The sequence below is a fragment of the Trichosurus vulpecula genome, chromosome X (genome assembly GCF_011100635.1).
Source record: "Trichosurus vulpecula isolate mTriVul1 chromosome X, mTriVul1.pri, whole genome shotgun sequence".
Classification (NCBI taxonomy): Eukaryota; Metazoa; Chordata; class Mammalia; order Diprotodontia; family Phalangeridae; genus Trichosurus; species Trichosurus vulpecula.
In genome coordinates this window covers 23,763,137-23,786,416 of record NC_050582.1, presented here as the reverse complement: position 1 = coordinate 23,786,416, position 23,280 = coordinate 23,763,137, and the positions used below count along the sequence as shown (strand labels likewise).

Sequence of the window (23,280 nt, the reverse complement as noted above, 5' to 3'; positions counted from 1 at the left end):
AGATAGAGAGCACACAAACCATGGACTATTTGTAGAGGGAGAACAAATGAAGACTCAAGGGGAGTCTGGAATTTGAAAGCTTGAGGGCTGGGGCAGGGGGAAGGAGTAGTAGGCAAAAGGTTTGGGAGACAATGTTCCATAAAGATGAACAGGTTACATAAAAGTACAAATGTTAGAATTCTCATCTTAGCTAGATACAAAATACTGAATTGTTTGTTGTGCCCCAAATGTAACATCTGTGATGAAATAAAAGTAACACTTCTTTTGGAGAAACATTTATTGGAAGGGTATCAAATTTATGTACCCACATAAATGCCTTTACAGTGTGTAGTACACATACAATTCTTTGCTGGATTTACGCTACAGATCTCAGTGAAGAAGAATCAGTTTATTAAAAACAGACCGCAGTGATAATGACTTGCTCATAAGAAATTCTGCTAATCTAAAAAGTTTACATATAGGCCAGAGGAGTTGGAACTTTATGAATACAATCGTGTTCATAAAATGGGCCTTCCTGGAATTAAGAACAAGTTGTTGTTAAAAAATTTTAGAAGCAAATAGACTGGATAAAAACTTCTTCAAAGTATCTGTAAATGAATATAACCGGTGAGCTGAAGAACACTTGACAGGTAAAAGATTTAACTTTTGAAGAATTCAGGGAAGTTACCAAATACAGACAATTGTAAAATACAATAAATTGCGCAAAATGGAACCCCCCCAAATTAAGGTACGCAACCTTAGGTAGTTTTACATGCCTGACAAAATCTTATCTGTATTTAACATTTTTTTTAATTAAAAGCCAGAGGAAGCACTCTGAGAATTATATAGCATGGGCAAAAACCAAATAACATAACTTTATACTGGTTGGGATTTCCTTTCTTAAGAAAAAGATCAGAGTTTATTCTTACCAAGATGCTACCTAACATTTATTTTATGTGGTTACTAGAAAAAGCTAAAGTCTATATTAGTCAATGATTAAGTTTGCTTATTTTCTATGTTAATTTCAAACAACTACGGATGCTAATTATACTAAGTATACCAAGAACTTGCAGTGGGGAATCTTTTTTTTTTTAAAAATATAAGCAAGACACACAAAAAAGCATAACAAAGAAGGCTTTTGATTATCACAGCACAATTTAATTTCGAAGTCACATTGTGAAGCCCCACTTTATGATTATGTGAATTCTTTCACTTGGAGGCTTTTACTGTCGACAAATTCTTGTCTCGACAACAAATTCATTGGGAAAATGTCTAATCTTCAGGCATCGTTCAGCAGAACGCTTCTGGAAGCCTATGTGAAAATAAAGTTGAACATTTAATTAGGAAATCTATACATTCAAAATATTTTCTCTAGAAAAAGAATTCAACAGAGTAACTCAAAACTGTTGCAAAGCAGCAATCATTTCTTTTTATAAATTCAAATAATTTGTTATAGCTGGAAGCAAAATACAAGTATTTCCCACTTCATCTGTATGGAGTAACAGAAACTTAGAGCTGAAAGGGACCTTAGTCCAACCCACTCATTTTAAAAACAATGTGAAGTAACTTGCCCAAAGTCACGAAACTCAGCCAGGAATAGCACCCAATTCTCCTGACTCCGGTTCTTTCCAATACACCACATGACCTTCCCTTAGATCTCCAAGGTCCCTCCAGCTCTAAAAATTCTGATTGTAAACATTCAAACTAAATCTCATGGACATAAAACCAATTGCAATCTGAGACAATTTCAATGAACTCATCTAATTTGTTCTTTAAGACATATTGCACCTGTCTTCCAAAACCAAAACTCTTAGCTGGGAAGAATGGAAAACTCTTCTACTGTGCTCCTTTGATAGCATCTTCCAACACGCTTAAGGAGCAGAACTAAACTGAAACTGACTAACATCATTTGATAATGTTACACTTTAGTACTGTACAGTAAAGATTTGAGTCACATATGGAAAAGAACAAAAAGAGAAAGTTTTAGTTAAAGCCCAAACTAGAAACAAAGCTATTTTCAACCCACATGGGCTACATGATTAGATGTCAAAATTAAATCAGGTGTATTTCACCCATTTCTCCTGGCACTTCTCTTTCTATGAGGACCAGTATTGCCCCTTGGCTCACAAAAGTCATTCAATCAGCTGGTATGGAGACCCTATTTTGTGCTTCCGAACTCAAGGGACGATGTCTCAATTTTCCAAAAAGGGTTAAGAGTAGAATCTTCAAACTGTAGGCCAGTGAGCTTGATGTCAATTCCTGGCAAAATTCTAGAAAATTTCAAGAGGATGATTCAGAAGCATTATAAAGTGTGCAATGATCGTGAAGAGCTAGCACAACTTCATCAAGAAGAGGCCAACTTAAAGAATCCTCGAGATAACAGTGTGCCTGGATTTCAGTGACATCTTGTCTTTGTGTCTATATTGTAGCCAAACCCAGTAAGTAGTCATTAACGGGTTGATGTCACTTTGCAGGGAGAGGTCTCTAGCAGAGTGCTCTAGGGAGCACTCTCTGGCTCTACGTGGTTTAACATTTTTAATCAATTATTACTTGTTTGAAGCTACAAGTAGTACACTTAAAAAATCAGGAGACGGGAAAAATCTGATTTAGTTAATGTTAGATGATGGTCAGGATATAGATAGTATAGAACAGTGGGTTGAATCTACTGGGAAGAAAGAGAGTAGATAAATCAACCAAGCAAGTATAATACGTACAAGATGTGACTAGGCATGTGAAATTTTTAAGGGTTTTATTTGGACTGCAAACTTAACATACGTCAACAGTGTTGACACAGCAGTCAAAAAAGCCACCTAGAAGAGACAGGGGAAAAGATGGATGGACAACGAGATAGCTATTTCCCATGACTATGAAACAGGATTAGACTTGTACTGCTTGGCCCCAGAGAACTGAACTAGCAGAAGGTGCTCAATGCAGAAGAAACTTCCTAACGATCAAAGCTATCCCAAAGTAGAATGGGCTGTCTTCAGAGATAGGGGATTCCTTTCTAATTTGAGTTCTTCAAGCAAATACTGGATTGATCATTTGTCTCAGGGATGTTGGAAAGGCAAATTCTCTTCAGATACAGGTTAGATGAGATGACCCCTGTCCCTTAAAACTCAGATTCTGTGATTCAACATGAAGGCACTGGGAGAGATCTGAAGCAATATAAGATAGAGGTTTTACCCTCAAGGAAGGAATAACAGCCTAAAAACAAGGCACGATATAATACAAGGCAGCAAGTGATACAGACATACCAGAAGGTGCTAGAGAAGAAAAAAAAGATGATTTGGGGTTAGGGAGGTTAACAAAAGGAAAGGGGATTGACATTGGGATTTGAAAGATGACCATGATTTCAACATATGGAGGAAGGGAAGGGGCAGAAGACATAATTCAGGGCCTGAATTCCAAATGGAAGTCTCTTCAACAAGTAAAAGATCGCTGATCAAATTACCAAAAAGGAGACTGTGTTTAGGGTTGTGTCCAAGAATGTAGTTATTCCTGGATACTTAAGCAACAATTCTTAATTCTGGGGAGGGGAAGGTGGGAGAATGAGTGTTAAAATATCACTTTGCTAAATAGCTACACAGTATGGTAAATTTTCCACTATACCTTGGAATTACATAAAGCCCCCTTTTTAGTTAAAACTGCATGCAAATTCAAAAAGCAATAATTAATTAAGCTGTTAAATGCCTCTGGTAAAATTCTGGCATGTACACCATAAGTATTACCAATGTAGCAGCAGCTTCCTCTAGCAACAGTCCCTCCTCCTCCTCCCTTCCATTTTCCTAAACACAGGAGTTTCTTGATTCCAAGTTGCTAGCAATTGCTCTAAGACCACCCACCCACCCACCACATATTCCTACAGAATGCTCTGTAGTCTTCACCACCACTGGAAACTGAGTCCTTCTTTTTTCATGCCAACTGAATGGCCCATGAAACTGCACTGCAGTGGAACTATTTAAAAATAAAACAAACCGAAAAAGCCCAAACCACACTCAAAAAAGTATTTCCCATAAATAGGAAACCCAATGATCTGGAGGGAGGGGAAGAGTGGCTATTGATGTGGTAGCAATGCTTTCACTTTCTAAGCCCTTAAGCAAACTACAGCGGTGACTAGTTTCAATCGAGTCACTGTAAGTTCTTTATAGAACTATAGGAAAATTGCTATGACATGCACAGCCCAAACGTGAATGGAGGAAGAAAGGCTGGTTAAATCGACAACATGCGAATGGCAGCAAAAGGAAGGCCATGCCACCAAAATAGATCCCTACCAGTTATTGGCTCCCGGCGTTGCAGTCTGAAGGTTTTCTTCCCTCCACAAATCTGGTAAATAAAGATGCCAAGATCAGAAACGTCCTCTATTTCTTCAGCGGCTACCAACTCTTCACGAACCAAGTAAGTTTGAGGGAGGTAAGATCCAGTCTAAGAGAAGAAAACAAACAAACAAAGTCAAAATGACGAATTCCTTAAAGGCACCATCATTTATACTGTGCCCATAATGGAAATCAGCTCACAAGGTTAATATAGAGTAAAGCATTATAACATAAAACTCTTTTAATTACAATAGGACCCCATTAATAAAAAAACGTCAGATCAAATCCATTATTACACCAAACTTTTTAAGTACACCAGGACCCCATTAATATAAGTTAGATCATATCTAAAACATGAATCAATCAGCCCCTCAAAATGGAACCACATTCTGAAAATACTTGGAGAACACGGCTACTTTGATTATACAGTGTCGCCATTCTTTGGGGGGATTCCACATAGCTAGCACAATTTTTCTGGCAAAATATTATCAGTACAGGCAGTCCCTGACTTATGAACACAATTTACATTTAGCCAAGCCAGACAGACCCATTTCCAGTTCATACCACCTGAGGATACCTTGTCTCATATGGGTACAAATACTGCTGGGTGTGAGGAGCTGTTTAACTTGAAATAGCAGGTAGTGCTAGACACGGGTTGGTCAATTTGGTAATGGCTGTCACCACATAAGCTGGTCTGATTGGAGATGGGCAGCACGTGTCCCTTGGGGCAGACTAGGACTAGGTTAAAGAGCCAAGGTTTGCATCTTGTCAGGCTGGCAGTGACAATGCTACAGGAGGTTCATGGTATGTAAGGAATGAGAGAAGAGAATGGTTATTTGCGTTGTACTTTGAGAGAAGGGGGACGTCAGGGTTAAAGGGGATGGGGAATATATTCCTGCCATCCACAGTTTTAACTTGGAATTCTTTTCCCCTTAGAAAACAAGGTTATAAATGGTGGTTTTAGAACCAGAGGATTCAGGTACATTATGGATTAAATGGGCTATTGTGAATGACCTGGGTAGTTGGCTGCCATTTATAACCCTGTTCCTAAGGAGAAACTGTGTTAAGGGTTCCAAACAAATGTCAGGAACACAAGCTATTGTTTTTTGATGCCTTCTGTTTTTACACCACAGTTATTTCCGGATATATTGCATATCTCCCTTTCTGCACTGCCACCGGCCTCCCCCTCCCTCCCCCATCCCTTGTAACAAAGACAAAGCTAAACAAAACCAACAGATACAGTCACTGTGTCTCCCAGTACACACAGTTACACACCCATAGCTCACCACCTCTCTATCAAAAAAGTCTGTCTCCTCATCAGTCCTCTGGAGTGGAGATGGGTCACCGTAGTCAATCCAAGTACAGCTGCCTTTTAGGGTTGCCATTTACATTTTTGAATCCTTACAGACATCGTTCTCCTGGTTCTGCATCAGTTCATATACAAGTCTTCCCAAGTTTCTCTGAGTTCCTCATATTCATTGTTTCTTACAGCGTGATAATATTTCATTATACTTTATATAATAGTTTGTTCAGGCATTTCCAAAAGGACGGGCATCCACTTTGTTTCTAGGGCTTTGGGTTTTTTTTGCAACCACAAAGTGCTGCTCTGAATGTTTTGCTAGTAGACAATTAAAAGCTTTCCTTAAAAGTAGTTTTATTCTCTTAAGTCAATTAGCCTCACTCCCTGAAAGGACATTTATTTGCTTAGTGAAGCCTTTTATTATTGATAGCACAGAAGTAACCTTAAGCCCAAGTGAAGGAAGCAGATTCTAAATTAGTGGAGGGTGTCCAAACTAATGAGGTTTTATCCTACTTTCAATTTGGGCATGCTCTCCTTTGGAATGCAGCTATGTGTTTCTATGTTATCATTTTCATTGTTGCATTTCACACCTGAAGTTGTTGGCATTGCTTTTTGGAAGCCTCAAGAAAGCACCGATCACTGACTGCTGTAACATCTCTAAGCTGGGCTACATTCTGGCCTACTGAATGATGGGGCTATTCAAGCAGTCTTCCAGCAGTCAGAGGGGAGCTAGATAATGCTGCAGTAATATCTTTTGCCACCAGGTATGGTGCCCTGCATTATATACCCTTTCCAGGAGAGGGACGGGTTAGCCAAGGCTTGCTGTACGTGATTAGGGGAGTTAGTCATCTCTTAGAACCAGAAGGGACCAAAACAATCAAAGTCTGGCTTCCATTCTCTAGAGCAGGGGTGGGGAACCCTCTGACTGAATCCAAATGGCACAGAACAAATCCCCTTAATAAAAGGATTTGTTCTGTAAAACTTGGACTCAGTCAAAAGGCTGCACCGAGGATCCAGAAGGCCACATATGGCCTCGAGGCCACAGGTTCCCCAGCCCAGCTTTAGGGGCAGCCTCCATCAAATACATTTTCATTATCAACTGGAAAGACCTTTATGGGCTGACTGATTCCCTTCCCTCTAAGACCTGAACATGTCCTTCCCTCAAGTATTTGATGTCAGCCTTACTGGCTTGTTCCTCTTGAAGTCTGTGTTGTTCAGTAAATATGGGGGCATGGCTATGTTATACATTGAAGCATGAAGTCCCCCAGGGGATCATAGGACATGCATGGCTAAACACGGTCTCTCAAACAGCAGAACTGTCCCCAAACATTGGGAGGAATTAAGGGGTGAACACACCACTTTGCATAAGTTTGCATTTCATTATTTTCAGGCCTTTCACATGGTTCTTTCAAGCTCCCCTTTAAATGGACTCGACTCTACCAAAGGGCACAACCATTTCGAGGCAAGAACAAGGAGGAGCACATTATAAATTCTCTGAAGTCTGGAGATGGGGAGAGTTGAAAAGGGGAGGGGATGGAGAGAGGTTTAGGCCACAGCCCCAGTCCCATGAAGCAAAAAGCAAAAAAAAAAATCTCAGGCTGGTAGGTCAAGCTTAAGGATAATTATGGAAAACTATGTACTATCTCCATGGGGCCCGTGTGCCTAGAGCCAATCAGAACAGTGAGTTATTGCCTTCTGCAGAACAGACACAGTATGCTTCCTGTCATAGCTAAATCTGGGCCTTGTAGCTTTGGAGACAGAGAATTATGTTTCCCTCTGTGACATGCTGATACAATGGAAAGAATACTGGCCTGTGAGCTGGGAGATCTGTTTTAATTCCAGATCTCTCTTTCCTCATGTGGCTTAGTTTGCCTCGAAAATGAGAGCCTTGGAGTAGATGATCTCAAAGATCCCTTCCACTTCTGATGCTTTACAATTATTCTTAAGTGTTATGTAGGCTCATCAAGTAATAGATCTTTTGACCCTTCACTTTTATAATGACTGCTATCTCCAAAGGAAGCTCTGCCAAGCCTGGTGGACGGACCTGCCTACACTCAGAAACCAATTCGTGGCGACTCATGGTATTGCTCCTGTTGACGTTTGTTACTTTGCCTCAGGCCCATGATCTCTCTACCTTCTTGTCTCTAAAAGAGCCTCACTTCTGATTTCTGTAGACCCGGCTTTCCTATTTGATTGCTATCAATACCCCGTCAGTCTTTCAAAAGACATGACGGTCTTTGCAAACTTCTTTTCAACTCTCATCAGTCAGCTGCTATCTAGTTATGTGTGTGTATATATACACTTTGAGGGCACAATCATCAATATTTACTCATTCCTGGGATTAGTCAAGCCACTAATTTCTGATACTGGTCTTAATATACGGAAATGAAAGATCCAAGAGAATTAGAATCAAGAGAAAGAGAGCCTGAGGGTCAAATACTCGGTCCTATGTTCCCTCACTTCTTACAGCTGCTTTGACCAGACTGAATAAAAACAGGCAGATTAGGCCACACCCTCATCCACACCAAGAAGGCAAGCCAGGAAAGGCCACCTGCTACTGAAAGGGCAAAGTCTATGGCTTACCTTGGCTTCAACCTTTGAAGCCGGTGTCGCAGTCAAAGACATAGTAAATGGGAAAGGCCCTGGAATTAATGACAAACCTGCTGAAATCTTTAAGCAGTAGGGAGATACAACTCTGATCTATGAAGACCTGAAGAAATAGCGTAAGGGTTTCGGAGATGCTGTTCTCATTTATGAAGGCAAGAAAACTCACCCCAACAATAATTTTGGGCACAGCTGTGACTAGAAAGATCTGGCTGGAATCTTTTTGGATTGGCTACCAAACACTTGTATTCTTGGAATGGTAATGTACAGTGAAACACACAATACAGTTCATGTGAACTTCATAGCATACCAAATACAGAAAAAGTATTGGGAACATAAAGACATTTAAGTTACATTAATTGATTTTTACCAAAACCCCAGATGCCGTCAGCACACTTGACTTGTGCTGCTTATGTACCATGTAAGCTTAGCTACCCAAGACTAAAGGTATGGTTGGTTGTGTCTGTCCAGAGTTATTACCATCTCCTCTGATTTATTTCCTCTCCACAACTGAAGCAATGTCTGTTTGCACAGGAGGACCAGTCTCTATTTAGCTTATGACCGCAACACAAGAACAATAATTACATAGCCAATTCATGAACTGTTCATTTCTATTGCCAAACATCTTTTAAGCCCCTCTGTCTAGATGAGAACTGTTAGTGTAAGAGAAAAGTGCAGAGTCTGGCTCCCTGCTAAGAAAACTTGTGAAATTTAAGCATGTTTTTATTCCCTGTGGAATAAAACCAAGGCAGCAGGCCTTAAACAGTTAGCTTTGGCAATAGGCTAAATGAAAACCCAATTCATGAATTAACTGAAGTTTAATCTTCAGTCATAAAGCTGCTCTAAAAATAAAAGCTATTAACCAAGTGCTTTCCATACATTCTGTCATAACGATCCTATGGGGTACATGGGGCAAGGAGTATTAGCCTGATTCTTACAGATGAGGAAAGTGAAGCTCAGAGAGCCTATGACTGCCCAAGGCCACAACACTACTGAGTGGTAGAGGAGGGATTTCAGAAAGCAGGTTTCTGGATTTTAGTCCAGTGGTCTTTCTACTATACTTTGCTATTACTCTATGGTAGAAAGAATTCACAAAATCACAGATTTCATAGAATGAGTTTATGCTAGAGATTCCATAATCCAAGAACTTATATGATAAAATGTAAGTCCTTTCTGAGTCTCATTTTAAAATTTCTACTAAAAATAAGCCTAGAGGCTTTCTAGTACAGTGATCATTGCTGGGAAAGCATTTTAGGTGGTACTCACACAGGTAATAAAATTTCCAAAATATGCCCTGAAGAACACGAGTGCCACAATATCTATTTCTGATAATATAAATATTTGCCGAAACGAACAAACAGCTTAGGAGAACTGAATCGTAGAGCAAAAGAGAAAGTTGGGGTGGTGGTGGCAGCTGTGACAATGACAAAGCTTGCTGAGGAAACAGCAAGTAGAGACCAATGCTGACCACAAAGACCGCTGACCTGGGGAGATAACAGACCTTGATTCTTAGGCTGCTTGCTTATCTATGGAATCTTGGGCAAGTCAGTTTATGCTCTCTGGGGTTCTCACTTCCCTTCATACATGAGATTAGAGAGTTGACTTGATGATTTCGAAGAAGGTCCTTCTCAGCTTTGATCATCTATAAATAAGAAGAACCTATTTCGTGTGACTCATGTAGCTCAATGAAATTCTAATGGAAACCACTGTTTTAGAGAGAAGTTTAAAAATGATCTCAAGAAGCCATGTTAGAAATCATGTCTCTGGTCTGTTTTCTCGGGATCTCTTACCACGTTTCCAAAATAAAATGGTGACAAATCAATTCGAAACTATACTTACACCAAAACTTCTATCCACAAAGTACATACCGAGAGTTTGGCAAAGAGGTCCATAAGATTTCTTGGAGGCATAACAATGGAAGTATTGAGAGGGATTACATAGCAGTTGCCCAGCTGCAGGTCTAGGTAAGCAGTCAGAAGCTATTGAAAAAGTTAGTCATGATCAATATAATGATGCATCAGAGTGCTGACAATGAAATTTCTGTTATTAAAACTAAACAGCTACAACCTAAATCAACTAAGCTGTGGGTCAAGATACAACATTCAAATTATTGGTGAAACCAGGAGGACATATTCCTTAATTGAAAAGCTTGATTGTTTCTTCCTTAGGGTGATTTAGGAAATGTTAAGGGGAAGAAAAGAGTCAGGGACAATTTCAGGTCACTGGGGCAACATTCCCCCAGTCTGAAAACCCGGAAGCATCTTTGACTCCTTCCTTTTCTTTATCGTCCCCTCCCCCTTGCCCTCAATCCTTCTAATCACCATTAATTACTATTGATTCCTCCTTTAAACCTTTTCTCTGATTTTTTAAAAACTCCCATGTGGAGTCTTCATCACTACCTCCCACCTACAGTAGTGCTTCCTGACTCCCCCACCAAAATGCTACTCTGATGATTCACTGGGGCACGAAGGTGACCCTGGGTCCTTAAAGGCTATGCTAGCAAAATGCAGGGTCTGGCAGCTTCTATGAAGAAGGAAAAGCTTCAAGAAGAGACCCAACAATGTCCTGAGAATCACTAAGTTCTGAAAGGTCCATTAGTAAGAGAAGGTTGGCCACCAGGTGACAGATACTGTTTTAGTCACAGCAACCAAAAGACCTTTGCCGTGTGAAAGGAATGGAGGAGCCAAGATCTGATCTGTCAGTGGAGAAGCACCCATACCAATGAACTAGGTTCTTTTAGAAAAACCAAAGTTGGCTTCCTAACTAGCCTTGTCATTTCCATTCTCTTTCCTCCAAGTCATCTAATACATCCTTACCAGTTTAACCTTCCTATGTCCCTTTCATGTCATTCCCCTGCTTAAAGGCCTACAGCAGGTCAAACTTGTCTGTAATTCAAGGTGCTCTATCAACTGCTCTAACCTATCTTGTGTCTCCCTATCAGATATGGACCCTCTTGCTTAACCTAAGTTCACTTATATACTTCATCCTTTATTCCCAAAATTCATTTCTGCTTCTGTGATGCTTGCTCACATAATTCTCTCTGCCTGTAATGTCCACTCTACCAAGCTAAATTCTATACTTCCTTCATGTACTGGTCAAAACCTGAACTAACATGAGCCTTAAAGTAATCTTTCCCTTATTTTGAATTCTCACACACTGTAGTGCATCTTTCTCCAGTTATAGCAGAGGTCTCGAAAGGAGACTAAAACCAATGGAAGGTGTGTGTCTCCCTCCTTGATTTCTGTTAAAATTCTCATCTGGCTTTCCAGATGTAAAAAATAGAACTTAAAATCAGGTATCCCTTAATTTTTCTAGGAGGAATAGCTTTGTCATTAGTGTGTCCCATGAGAGATCACAGGAGCTGTCTAGTAGCTATTGGAAAATGTTTTCTTTTCATGGAAGGACTTAAGCTCAAATACCTAACAAACTGAAGCCCAAATTTATTCTGTGAAATTTAGTCCTGAGCTCACAGTCTGTTGCGAAAGAACATTTTAGGAGCAGTGAGAAACAAACTACTATGTGAACTCAGTGAAAAGATGTAAATGAAATAAGGCAAAAAGCAGCTCGTATCAGAGTAAATGATGAATATTCAACTTACTCTATCGAAGTCATGAACGATGGCGGCCGGGTCACTATCAGAGAATTTTGGAACAGGTACATCAATGATCGCTATGTTTTCATCTTCCCGGATGTCGGCTTCTTCAGAAACAGGGAGGAAGTAGGGCTCCGTTCCACCATCTATGCCGTTATCGTCATTTTCAAAGTAGCACATTTCTCCACGGAATACCCTGTGCTAAAAATAGAAAGGAAAAAAAAACTCAAACATTTAAAATAGTGAAAATTTACAATTGCTCCTCACACTTGTAATTCCTATCAATTCACTATGTTGCTGCTAGCTCTTAGGCCCCATGAGGCAATGTCTTAACATTTGGCACAAATCAATTTTATGGCAGTCAGTCTCAATGCTATTCTTAAATTTCAGAATTATGTTATAATGTTTTAATGAACCATTAGATTATGGAGAAACCACAAGTTGCTCCTTTTAGAGCTGTATGGAAGTTTTGGTTTTTAGGTGTTGTTCAATGTAAGCACTATTAAGATTAAAGAAACAAAACAAAACAACAAAAACCTTAAACCAGCTAAACTTGAAAAAATTAAAATGACTTTACCCTTGGCATGAAGTATTTATAAATGCAAGCTCCACCAACAATAACGCCTGTTAAGATGAATGCAAGACCCAGGAGGGTCAGCAAGCATCTTCCAGAGGAACTGTCATGCGTCAGAATTTCTAGCTCCTGTGAAAATAAAGGAATAAAATAAATTTAGATGCTTCTCCACAGAAGATTTACCTTTAATTCTAAAGGATAGAAAACTTATATTAAGTTACCCCAGAGTCACACTACACAAAGTGTGATGCCTTTTTAAGTAAACTCATCTTTTTCAACTTCTCTCCTCAGAGATTTGCAAAATGTAGATATCAGGTTATTGTCAAGACACACAGTCCTGGAATCAAACTAAAACTACCATATTTAACCATCTAGAATGTTATAACTGACGAGTTAATAAAAAAATCATAGAATTTCACAAGTCTCCAAATAAGTGACAGGGGAAAAATCCTTCAGGAAAGCATCCAGGCATTTTAAGAGTCTTTTGGAGAAGAGGAAAGCGTCTACTGCATTCATGGTGTTGCTGCCATATTGCACACTTCATAAAATCTACCCCAAGTCTGTGTAAACCATTTTATGAGGAGAGACAGATGGGGCCAGCAAAGCTGACAGCAGAAACTTTTGTATTGAGTACATGTTATTGATGTCCCTAGGGGTTCTCCAACCAATGTTGCTTCTAAAGCTATTTCTAGTTATTCACAAACTCATCACGAAAATGCATGAGCATTCCAAGCATGAAGATCTTTCTAACCATTTCCAATTCCAAAGTACCTTATCACCACCTTCTCTTACATCGTTGTACCCATAAGTCTGCTTAGGATTTAAGCCTTCAGGCACATTTTAACTTGTAGAGAAGGTGCCTGGTGGGTTCAGGACACCATCCTCAGGATAATCCTTGCCACTACCTGCTTTGCAGAGAAGAAATGAGGTCCTTCCATGTCAGCATCAGCAAAGTGCTTTGGGTTCTTCAAACAAAGGGAGTAAGTTATTTTTCATACACCCCTTTGCAGCTATAGCTTTTGTTTGCACACAAAAGGGGCTCAGTGAGCAGGCTGGTGCGATATAAGCCATGTATTGACTTCCGTGTTTCTAATGGCCATCCTGTTGCCCCAAGGTGCCATGCCTTACATAAACCATTCTTTTGTTCCAAGGTGATTTAGCACTTTTTTCTTCCCAGGGCACTCTAACTTTCCCCCCAAGATTATCTCTTAAGTCCTCTCCCTGGTCACAGAATCACAGAATTGTTCTTTGTCCTGAGAGACATTAAAGGACATGCAATCTAGCCCTCTTTCTTTTAGAAAGGAGGAACCCGAGGCCCCCATGATGCCTTGCCCCAAATTCCACAGCTAATTAATGACAGAGCCAGAACCCGAACCCAGGTCTCCTGACTCCAAAGGCCAATTCTCTTTTCTACTCTTTGTGTTATGTTCCTCTGCTTAAAAGCCTTCAATAGCTTTTTAAGCGTATATTTAAGAAACCTCTTTCAATCTTGCCCGCCATACTTTTCCAGCATAAAACCAAACTGGAGAAACTTACTGACCCTAAAACACAGCTTATATCTATTCCTTTTTATCTATAGATTCTGCACCTTACAGGAACATACTACCCATTTCTCCTTAACCGCATCAATCATAACTTTCCTTTTTAAGGTCCCATACAGATCTCAACTCCTTCCCTGCCTACCCCAACTCTGAAGGGGCCTCTCTCTTCTCTGAATTCCTATAGCAATTACCGTCTAAGCAGTCCATTTGGCAATTCATCATCTCCTGCCTTTTGAGACCTACCTAATAGCTACTGAAATCCTTTGTTATTTAACTTCTTAACCATTTATAGAACCTCAAAGACCATCTGGTCCAGCCTGGCCATACCAGACTTGACATTTACCCTTATAAAATCCTAACCAAGAGGTCATCTGGCCTTTTCTTGAAGATGTTTAGTAAAGGGGAGCCAACAACTACCCAAGGCAGTCCCATTCCATTACTGAGTAACTCAAATTGTTGGGAAGTTCTTCCTCAATCAAAATTAAATCTGCCCATCTCCAGTGTTCACCCTTCATTACTTGTTCTGTCCTCTGATGTTGAGCCAAATAAATCTGATCCCTCCTTCCATGTTCAACCAGTTATGAACGTACCTAATTAATTATTACCCAGTCTCTACTTTGTCCTCAAAAATAGCATGAAAACTGTCAGATGTTCTGATAAGGTAAACAAAAAATCAAGTCAAATCTATGTAAGTTCCATATACATTTGCATATATATGTATCTATACACACACAGCATTCCTGTGATCTGCTCAATAACCATGTCAAAAAAGGCAATGGGCTTGGCCTGGCATGACTTGTAGTCCCATGCCAGCCTTTTGTGTTTGCTACTTCCTGTTCTAGATGTACATTAACTATCTCAATAATGTATTCTAAAATTTTGCCAAGAATCAAAGTCAAGTTTCTGGAGTTTGCAGACTCTACTTTTTTTCTTTTTACTGAAAATCAGGACATTTTCCCTTCTCCTGGTCTATGGCAGCTCTCCCTTTCTCCAAGATCCTTGAAAGATCTAGTCCTTTCAGTATGGGTGGTTGTAGTACATCTGAGCCCGATAATCTGAACATATCAGCACAGATTAGCTCTTCTATCAGATCACTCTGGGTCTGATAGACTCACAGCTTTAGAGCTGGTGAGAGCCTGAGGGGCCACCTAATCCAACCCCCTCATTTTACAGATTTGTTAATTATCTTATTCGATGTTCCCCCCACCCATAGGTAGTTATTAGCAAAGTTGGCAGCACTACGTAGTGGATAAAGTGTTAAACCAGCAGCCAGGGAGCTCTGGGTTCAAATCTCACCTCAGATATTAACTGTGTGACATTTGGCAGGTCACTTACCTTCTCTGGGTCTCAGTTCCTCATCTATAAAATGAGGTAATTGAATTAGATGGCCTCTGAAATTCCTTCCAGCCCTAAATCTATGATCTCACAACCCTTCTAGAAACTGCTATGCATCTTTAGTGTTTTTCCAACTCAATAAAACATAGGTTCCTGGAAGACAAGGCTTGCCTCACCTTTTTTTTTTGGAAGAGGAAGGATGAAAGATGGGAGCTCTATCCCCAGTATCTAGTTCAGTAGTAACTGTTTAATAATTGTTCGATGAAGTTAATTTCTCTTTTTAGCTTAATGGAAAACCAACCTGTCTGAGCTCTCATGAAAGAATACTCATCCTTTGGTCTATTTGTTGATTTTCCTTCCAAAAACTTAACTATTAGGCTTTTGGGGAAAACAATTCTCTAAAGCAAACATGGGATGGCTAGAGATCGCTTTACAGATCTGAAAATTGAAGGTAGACAGATTAACCAGGATTAACCAGTAAGAATCTCTTCCTTAGGGATTTTTACATAGGAAGGGATTCTCACTTATCCAAAATCCTCAAAAAAGGAAAACAGAATACAAGTTATCATACTGATACTTATTTGAAAAAAAGTTTAATCCTCCCTCTTCCCCAGCCCCCTCCCCACACCATCACAAAGAATCTTTGGTTTTGTTTAAAATTATCTTTGTGTCTTTCTGAGAATCTCAAGAATTTTCACAGTCACATAAGTTACCAATACATAGACATGTGATTGCTAGTTTATCCTGCTGACCACAGTGGTGAGAGGGGGGGAGGGGGGTTTGCAAGTCTGGCAGAGCCCTTTTTTACCAATCTGAATATTTAAGATGGCCAGGCACAAAGCTAATTGTATAAGTGACTTTCTAATTCAGTGAAATCAATCATTTTCTTAGGAGTTGGACTCTCAAAGGTCCATAGCAACTGAGTAACTGATTAACTCTGAGCAAGCTCCCAGGGACGAGGACCACGAGGCTCTTCTTGCACATTCTGTATGTCACAATATGGCCATAGAAGCGTTATGACATACGGACAGAATTATGAAGTCAGCAAATCTGGCTACTGGTAATCAGTGGGTCAATCTTTCAGGCTATGAAGTCAATAGACCAGTCTGAAAGATTTCTTTCATTTAGGACCTTGCCATGACAAAATAGCATCTGTGAGAATTACCTACCTTGACAACTTTATGAAAATAAATCTGAGGGATTAAAGGGTTAGAGGGGACGAGGAGAGAGGGCACATATCAGATGTTTGCCCTTTGACAAAGGGTAAACAATATGTTTTTCCCTCTAAAAAGATCAAGGAATTGGGATTTTTTTTATGTTCACAGCTAAAAGAAATTTAATAGACCCTGCTATCTTGACTGATTACTTGTCCTACATACACAGTTATACTTCAAAGAAAAATTCAGATATATAAATCCTGATAAAACAAGTATTGCCGAGCATGGCTTAGAATCACAAGTCCAGGGTCTTTAGAGATCTAGTTTCCCACCTTCACCCAATTTCATAGAAAGGGATGGTTTTATAGATAACTTCTCTGAAGGCCACGGAAGATAAGTGACATGTCTAAGGTCATCTAGTAAGTTAGGAAACTCAAAACTCTCAAGGGAACCTTTCTTTATTGCTACTGAAACGGACAAAAAACAAAACTTCCCTTCACTTTCAGTTCTCCTTCTAACAATTCAGATTTTATTACTATTTATAGATCTCTACAGTTTTCTCAGTTCCTCCCTGGGTTTCTGCAACCTAGGAATAATAATTTTTGCCTACATTTCAATTTGTTGTGCTTTGGCCTGAATGGCTGCTAATTTATCTCTGAGCTGCTTTTACAAGTCACAACCTCTGGACTATTTGATAATAGTTGTATTGTAAAGCTGCTCAGAGGTTGAATACCTCACTATATATGTTGCCAGGTATTAAGTCAGTCTCCCAAAGTGGCCAGGTCAGAATCCCTTGGGAGATTATTGTACACCTGATATAGAAACAATCATTGTACAAAGGGTTACTTCTGTTTGTTTCTCATTCTCCTGCAGGGCTAGGAGAGCTACTTGGATATTCAGCTAATCCAACTACAAGTCAGAGCTTTCACTGACTAGGAAAAATTTAAGAGGATTACTGGGTGGCTATATTTAACTACTGGATTCCTATTAGGCCTCCCAAAATCTGGCCAAGTTTCACTCAAATAGTAAATTTGGTGACAGTTACACGTTAGAGCTGTAATTGAATCAAAAAACTTCCAAGCATGCAGGAAGACGTTCTTTGAAAACGTTTTAGAATGTTTTCAGGACCTTGTGCTAGTTTCACTGAAATCTACATAGTGCTGACCTGGCTGGTTGCAGATGAGAATTCTGCAGAGAGCATCTCAACATTTCAGAGTACCTTAACCTACAGAGAAGAGAGATTACTTCCCTAACCTATGCTGCTGAATATGGAAATTAGAACGTAGAAGGACTCGTGAGTACAAGTTTCCTGAGAGAACACCTACTCAGGTCAAATATAAGTTTTACTAAGAAATAAGGAGGGGAAAAGAGTATATGCATTTTGGAAATTAGGTGCCTTTTGAGTGTTTACAGGAAAAACAAAGTGGATTATTAATAATATCTTAATATTGGGGGAAAATCTTCTGGCTCCTGGCATAGTTCAGCATGAAAGCTGAAAATAAGACCTGTTTTTAGATCTGAATTGGGGATTGAAGGATGGCTCTTTGGTGGGGGGGAGGGGTGGGGGAAGCGGGGAAACTCAAGTTCCTCTTTGCGGAAGAAGAGTGTTTTCTTTTAGAAACGCCACAGGGAAAACATGCAAGGCTCCCCGCAGGAAGAGGGAACAGTAAACACCCCAAATTTATATAAAGACAAACTTTTAACTCTAACAGCTCCTCTACTGGATGGTCTGAGAGCCTCTCCTCTGGGAGGGGATTCTTTCTGTATGGAAGAAAAAAAGACTCACAAACTCTTTAAGTCAAAGGTATACGGGATGCCCCTCAAGTCCCCCGCACCCAGCGCCCAGACCTGGGGAGTAAGATCTCGGATCCGGACATCTCTCAAGGATAGAAAGGCCAGTTAGCATCCCGGCCCGGCCCCCTGCTACTCCACCCCTCTTGTCACCTCCATCCCTCAGACCCTCCTGTCCTTCCATCCTTCTGCCCACCCGATCGTCCAGGGCGCAGGTCGAGATCTCTGGGGGGGGGGAGGGGTCTATTCTCCCTCCCCCCCCCATTGCCACCTGAGGCCAAGCGATCAAACCACCCCGAGGTCCTGCGAAGGGGAGGGGGCAACGGCGTCGGGTCCCACCAGGAGCTCTCCTGTCCCACCTCCCCATCCCCGCCTGGCAGGCGCCACCCTGGGGGGCCAAAGGCGGGAGCTATCGAGTGCCCGCCAGCAGGCGGAACTGGGGGGTGGGCGCTCTGAGGAAGTCTCCATTTTGTCCTTCGACAAGTGCCCCTTTTCAGCCCCGGTCCGCCCCGTGCCCCCCGCCGGCTTCCCGTCGGCCTTACCCTCTCCGCCACCAGGGCCTCGACGTCCTTCTTGGGGCCCGGCTTCTGCACGAAGGGCGTATTGAAGGAGATTTTCACCATGATGAATCTTCCGCCTTCGGCAGCAGCGGAGGCGGCGGCGGCGGCACGGCTCTGAAACCGGGAACACGGGTCTGCGAGGCACGGACGGGCGGACAGGAAGAGAAGGCAGTGAGACAAGAGAGGAGAGACACAAACACACCAGAGAGGAGAGATCGAGAGACAGGGGAGGGAGAGGAGACAGAAGAGAGGAGAAGGCTGCTCACAGCTCTGAGACAACCTCCGCAAGTGGCTGCCTCCCGCCTCCACCTAGAGAGATGTAGTTAAGGCCGCCCCGCTGCCGGGTGCGAAACGAGGCGGGGCGGGGGCGGGGCCTGCGCAGCAGGGGCGGGCCTCGGCGCGCCCCGCCCCCTCCCGGCAGGCAGGCCGGCCGGCGAGCTGGCGGGGAGGCAGTGCATCATCCGTCGGTGCGGCCGCCGTCGTTCAGTCCATCCTGGCGGCAATCGCCTCCGAACCGCCTCCGCCTTCCGCTCGCCCGCCCCCTGCACCCCGCAGCTCAGGGCCAAGTGCGAAGAAAGCGCCTTGTACCCTTCCGCGCCTGGCCCGGCCTGGCCTGGAGTCTTCAGCCCTCAAGTCTTCTGCGCTGGCCCCCAGCGGCTTGCGACGTGAGTTGTGAGCTTCACATACACACCCACGCACACACACACACACCACACACGCGCGCGCGTACCCGCATACATTCGTACGGACCCCCCCACTCCACTCCCACTCCCCAGATATGAGCCAAATGTCCACTATGGCTTCGAGCCACCCTGAAATGAAAGGGGACGTCTAGCAGCTCTGTAGGGTCCCTTCCAGCTCAGAACCCTCTGTCTCTCTCTCCCATACTCGAAGAATCCCAAGCCTCAGCCTCTGGGTTCCCTCCCCCTCCCCCCCACCCGCCTGTAACTGCTGAGCTCTTGGCTCCCACGGGGGGGACGGGGTGGCAGGGATATGTGTGTGTGCGTGTGTGTCTGTGTGTGTCTATGTATTGGGGTGTGGGGGGTGGATACAAGGCAGTTGGAAGAACTGGGAGGGAGGGAGGGAGGGAAGGAAGGAAAGGAGAAAAGCAGGGAAGGAAGGAAAAGCGCAAGCCCAGGACAAGGCGCTAAATTGAAATTTAATTCTTTATAATCACTCTGCTTAGATTAAAAATCCAGGGGGAACATTATTTTCAAGACCAAAAACGGAGACCTACTTAAAGCGTGATGGATAAAATCTCTTAGTTAGATCCTTGTTAAAAGTAAAGCAAACCTTTTTTTTTTTTTGAAATATGAGGACTTATCCCCCCACCAAAAAAATCTGGTTTCTATGGTCTCTCTATCTCTGTCGCACATGTACAGCATTCAATTACGTGAGGTTTGCCCTGTTTAAGATGTGCTAGTATGTGGGGGTTATAAATAGCCCTACCACCTAAGACAAGAGAGGGCTCTGTTTAAAACCTAAAAACCAAGTCTGTGCCCCAAACACCCGGCCAGCTATAAGCCAAAGAAACTTTAATATGCTAAGAATCTAAACCCCTCTATCCAAGTTTAAAATAATACCTGATTCATCGATCGCTGGGACTTTCCGCACTAGAATGCGCACACCAGTCATCCCCGCTTCACTCTGGGGGCTGGTAACTATGGGCCAAGGTTATCTAGAGTGGCCAGACTCTAAGAACCCTGATCTAACAAAGGGAGCCCCTGCGTCCTAGGCAGGCTGTTGCCTAGGTTTCTAGGGATTCTAAATGGTTGCCCACCACAGTGCTCACCCCTTAGCCTAACGGTAATATCGGGAAAGTGTGAATTACATTAGTTTAGTCACTTCTAAGTGTACTTTTGTACCTTAGAAGCAACTAGAAATGTATTTTTCACTTGTAGGGGACCTCTACCCTGTCAGTAGTCCTAAAGCAAGCTGCTCAGATTGCAGTGAACTGGTTTAAAACTGCATTTGAAAAGCCTCTGACTTCAGTACTAAAAAAGTACCCTGGCCCACCTGTGAAATACCCGGGGCTATAATCATAGACCATATTACTCCAGAGCTTTGCAACGTCCTTAGTCAGCAGATTGCATAGAGCAGCACCCTGTCTATTTCTGGGTACGATTTGGAGTGGGGTTTTGATCTTTATAGAAACCATCTTAGCTATTTCCCTGCATGCTTAACCAGAGCTTAAAATCAGATCTATAGCTGCTGACCAAAGTCAGAAGCAGCAGCAGACACTTTGTATAACAGCTCCTTGTTCCTGAACGCCAGTTAAGCTTCTCTCAGGAAGCTATAAGAAAATGAGTGAAGGAGCAAACCCTTTTTCTTAATTTAGCAGTGAAATACCCTGGAAAGAACAGGATATGGAGCCAACATAACCCAACCTGGGTTCAAATGCTGGGTTTGATATTACTAGCTGTGGGCCGGGCAGGGTAAGTAACTGAACCCCACTTTTCTCATCTGTAAAATGGAGATTGTAACAATTCCTATACCTCCCTCATAGGGTTGTTGTGAGGAAAACGCTTTTTAAACTGTAGAACTATGAACTTAGCTCTAGAGAAATGTGAATTTTTCTTGTCGTTATTAGATCTAAAAATCCATTTCATCCTTAGGGTTGATTAATGATGTGGTCATGTGTGTATGGGTTTTCCAGGTTTCCAGGCAGTGACACCCCACCCTCCACTCTTTAGTTCATAAAATGGGAGAATTTTAATGAGACAAAATTATTTTTTTATTTTTAGAGACAAATTTAGGGAGACTATACTCCAAAGTGTAACATTGCTAGAGTTCTGATTTCATATAAGCCTAGCCTTGTGACTTTTTGCTGCTCAGACTTATCTGATCACACTTTTTTACATGACTGTTCCAGCCTTGAATAATATACATGAGAAGCTCAAGTACAGCCAAGAAACCTTCTGAGAATACTTTCATATGACTATTTGCTGGTAGCCATAGCCTCCGAACGCAGCTCAGAATAATACTAAGTTTTTTAAAGTGACTTTTAGATTGACCTTCTGGGGAAAGAGATATACGGGTACTTGTATTTTTAATCTGCTTTTCTAATGTATCAAACTGTTCATTTCCTACTTTGATCAAGAACAGGTCATGCCAGACTAACCTCGCTTCCTTTTTTGACAGGGTTATTAGGCTGGTAGATGAGGGGAATGCTGTAAATTTAATATAACTAGTTTTTAGCTAAGGATTTGACAAAGTCTCGTGTTATCGATGTATACAAAGTGGAGCGATGTGGGCTAGATAATGCTACAGTTAGGCGTATTCACTGGTTAAATAACCAGACCCAAGAGTAGTTATTTATGGATCTATGTCAACTTGTAGCGCCAGGGTTCTTCTCCTTTTTTGTGTCATGAATCCGTTTGGCAGTTTGGTAAAGTTTGTTGGCCTCTTCTCAGACCTTTTCAGAATTGTGTTTTTAAATTTGTTAAATAAAATATGTAGGATTACAAAGGAAGCCAATTATATTGCAATACAACTATCAAAGTATTTAAAAAAAAACAGTTCACAACTGAGGTTGTTAACTTACTGTGGGATGATCTTTCAGGAGAATACCCCCAAGGACACTGCTTTAACTTTTTCATCAGATCGCCATAGATGGCATGTGCTTATCAAACTTACAGATGGTACATAACTGAGAGGGGGAGGGATCAGGGAGGGGTTCAATGGAAGAGTTAAGATCCAAAAATATCTCGACACACTAGAATGTTAGGCTGGATGGAACGAGACGAAATTTAACAGTTCTCAATGTAAAGTTCTACAAAGCAGTTCAAAAAATCAACTTCACAGGTAAAAGATGGTATTGGGGGGAAGTGGGGAGGAAGGGGGGTTGGCATGGGGGTAGGAGGCATGACTAAAAAACATTGGACCTGAAGAATGATCTGAGAATTTTCAGACAATATAAGTGCAATATCAAAATGAGTTGGCAGTGTGATATGGGGAGCCAAAGAAACAAAATATCTTTGGCAGCATTAAGACAAGTATAATATCTAAGAAGAGGGAAGTGAGAGTTCTACTGTATTCTGTCCTGGTCAGACCATGTCTAGAGTATTATTGCCACATTCCCAGGAGAGTGTTCAGAGGAGAGCGACCAAGATAGTAAAGGTCTTTGATTTCTTGCCATAAGAGGATCCGATGAAGGAACTGGGAGTGTTTAGCCTGGAAAAAAAATTAGACTCAGAGGGGTTATGCTTAAAGTTTTTGAAGGGTGTTCATATGGAAGAGGGAATAGATTTTTTTCTGCTTAGCAAAACTGGGAGGGAAGACTAGGATCATTAGATTGTAAAGAGGAAAGTTTAGTCTTGATGTAAGGAAGAACTTCCTAACAATCAGCGGTATTCAGAGTGGAATGTGATCAGAAAGTAGTGGATTTTTCTCCCTCGGAGTGTTTGAAGAAGGCTGGATGACTTCTTGGCAGGGATTTGTAGAGGGAATTTTTCTTCAGGTACAGCTTGGGCTAGATGCCTCTGAGGTCCTTTCTAACTCAGATTCTGTGGCGTTGAGGAAAACAAAATTCCCA

General features: G+C 41.6%; 1 protein-coding gene across 1 annotated transcript; it reads right to left on the bottom strand.

The window, feature by feature from the left end:
- Positions 1-262: 262 nt before the first annotated feature.
- Positions 263-19,115, bottom strand: ITM2A (integral membrane protein 2A). Its single transcript, XM_036740089.1, has 6 exons — positions 18,729-19,115; positions 12,366-12,491; positions 11,795-11,989; positions 10,065-10,175; positions 4,251-4,401; positions 263-1,291 (listed from the first exon to the last, which is right to left on the bottom strand). The coding sequence occupies exons 1-6, from the start codon at positions 18,807-18,809 to the stop codon at positions 1,203-1,205; spliced, it is 753 nt and encodes a 250-aa protein (XP_036595984.1). The 5' UTR covers positions 18,810-19,115; the 3' UTR covers positions 263-1,202.
- Between the last annotated feature and the right edge of the window lie 4,165 nt (positions 19,116-23,280).

Bases quoted from the DNA above. Each gene is read 5' to 3' on its own strand.
- ITM2A (XM_036740089.1), bottom strand. From the start codon at position 18,809: ATGGTGAAAATCTCCTTCAATACGCCCTTCGTGCAGAAGCCGGGCCCC. The intron at 11,990-12,365 runs GTAAAGTCATTT...TTCTATTTTTAG, and splicing joins ATAAATACTTCATGCCAAGG to CACAGGGTATTCCGTGGAGA. The intron at 1,292-4,250 runs GTAGGGATCTAT...ATTTTCACATAG, and splicing joins ACGCCGGGAGCCAATAACTG to GCTTCCAGAAGCGTTCTGCT.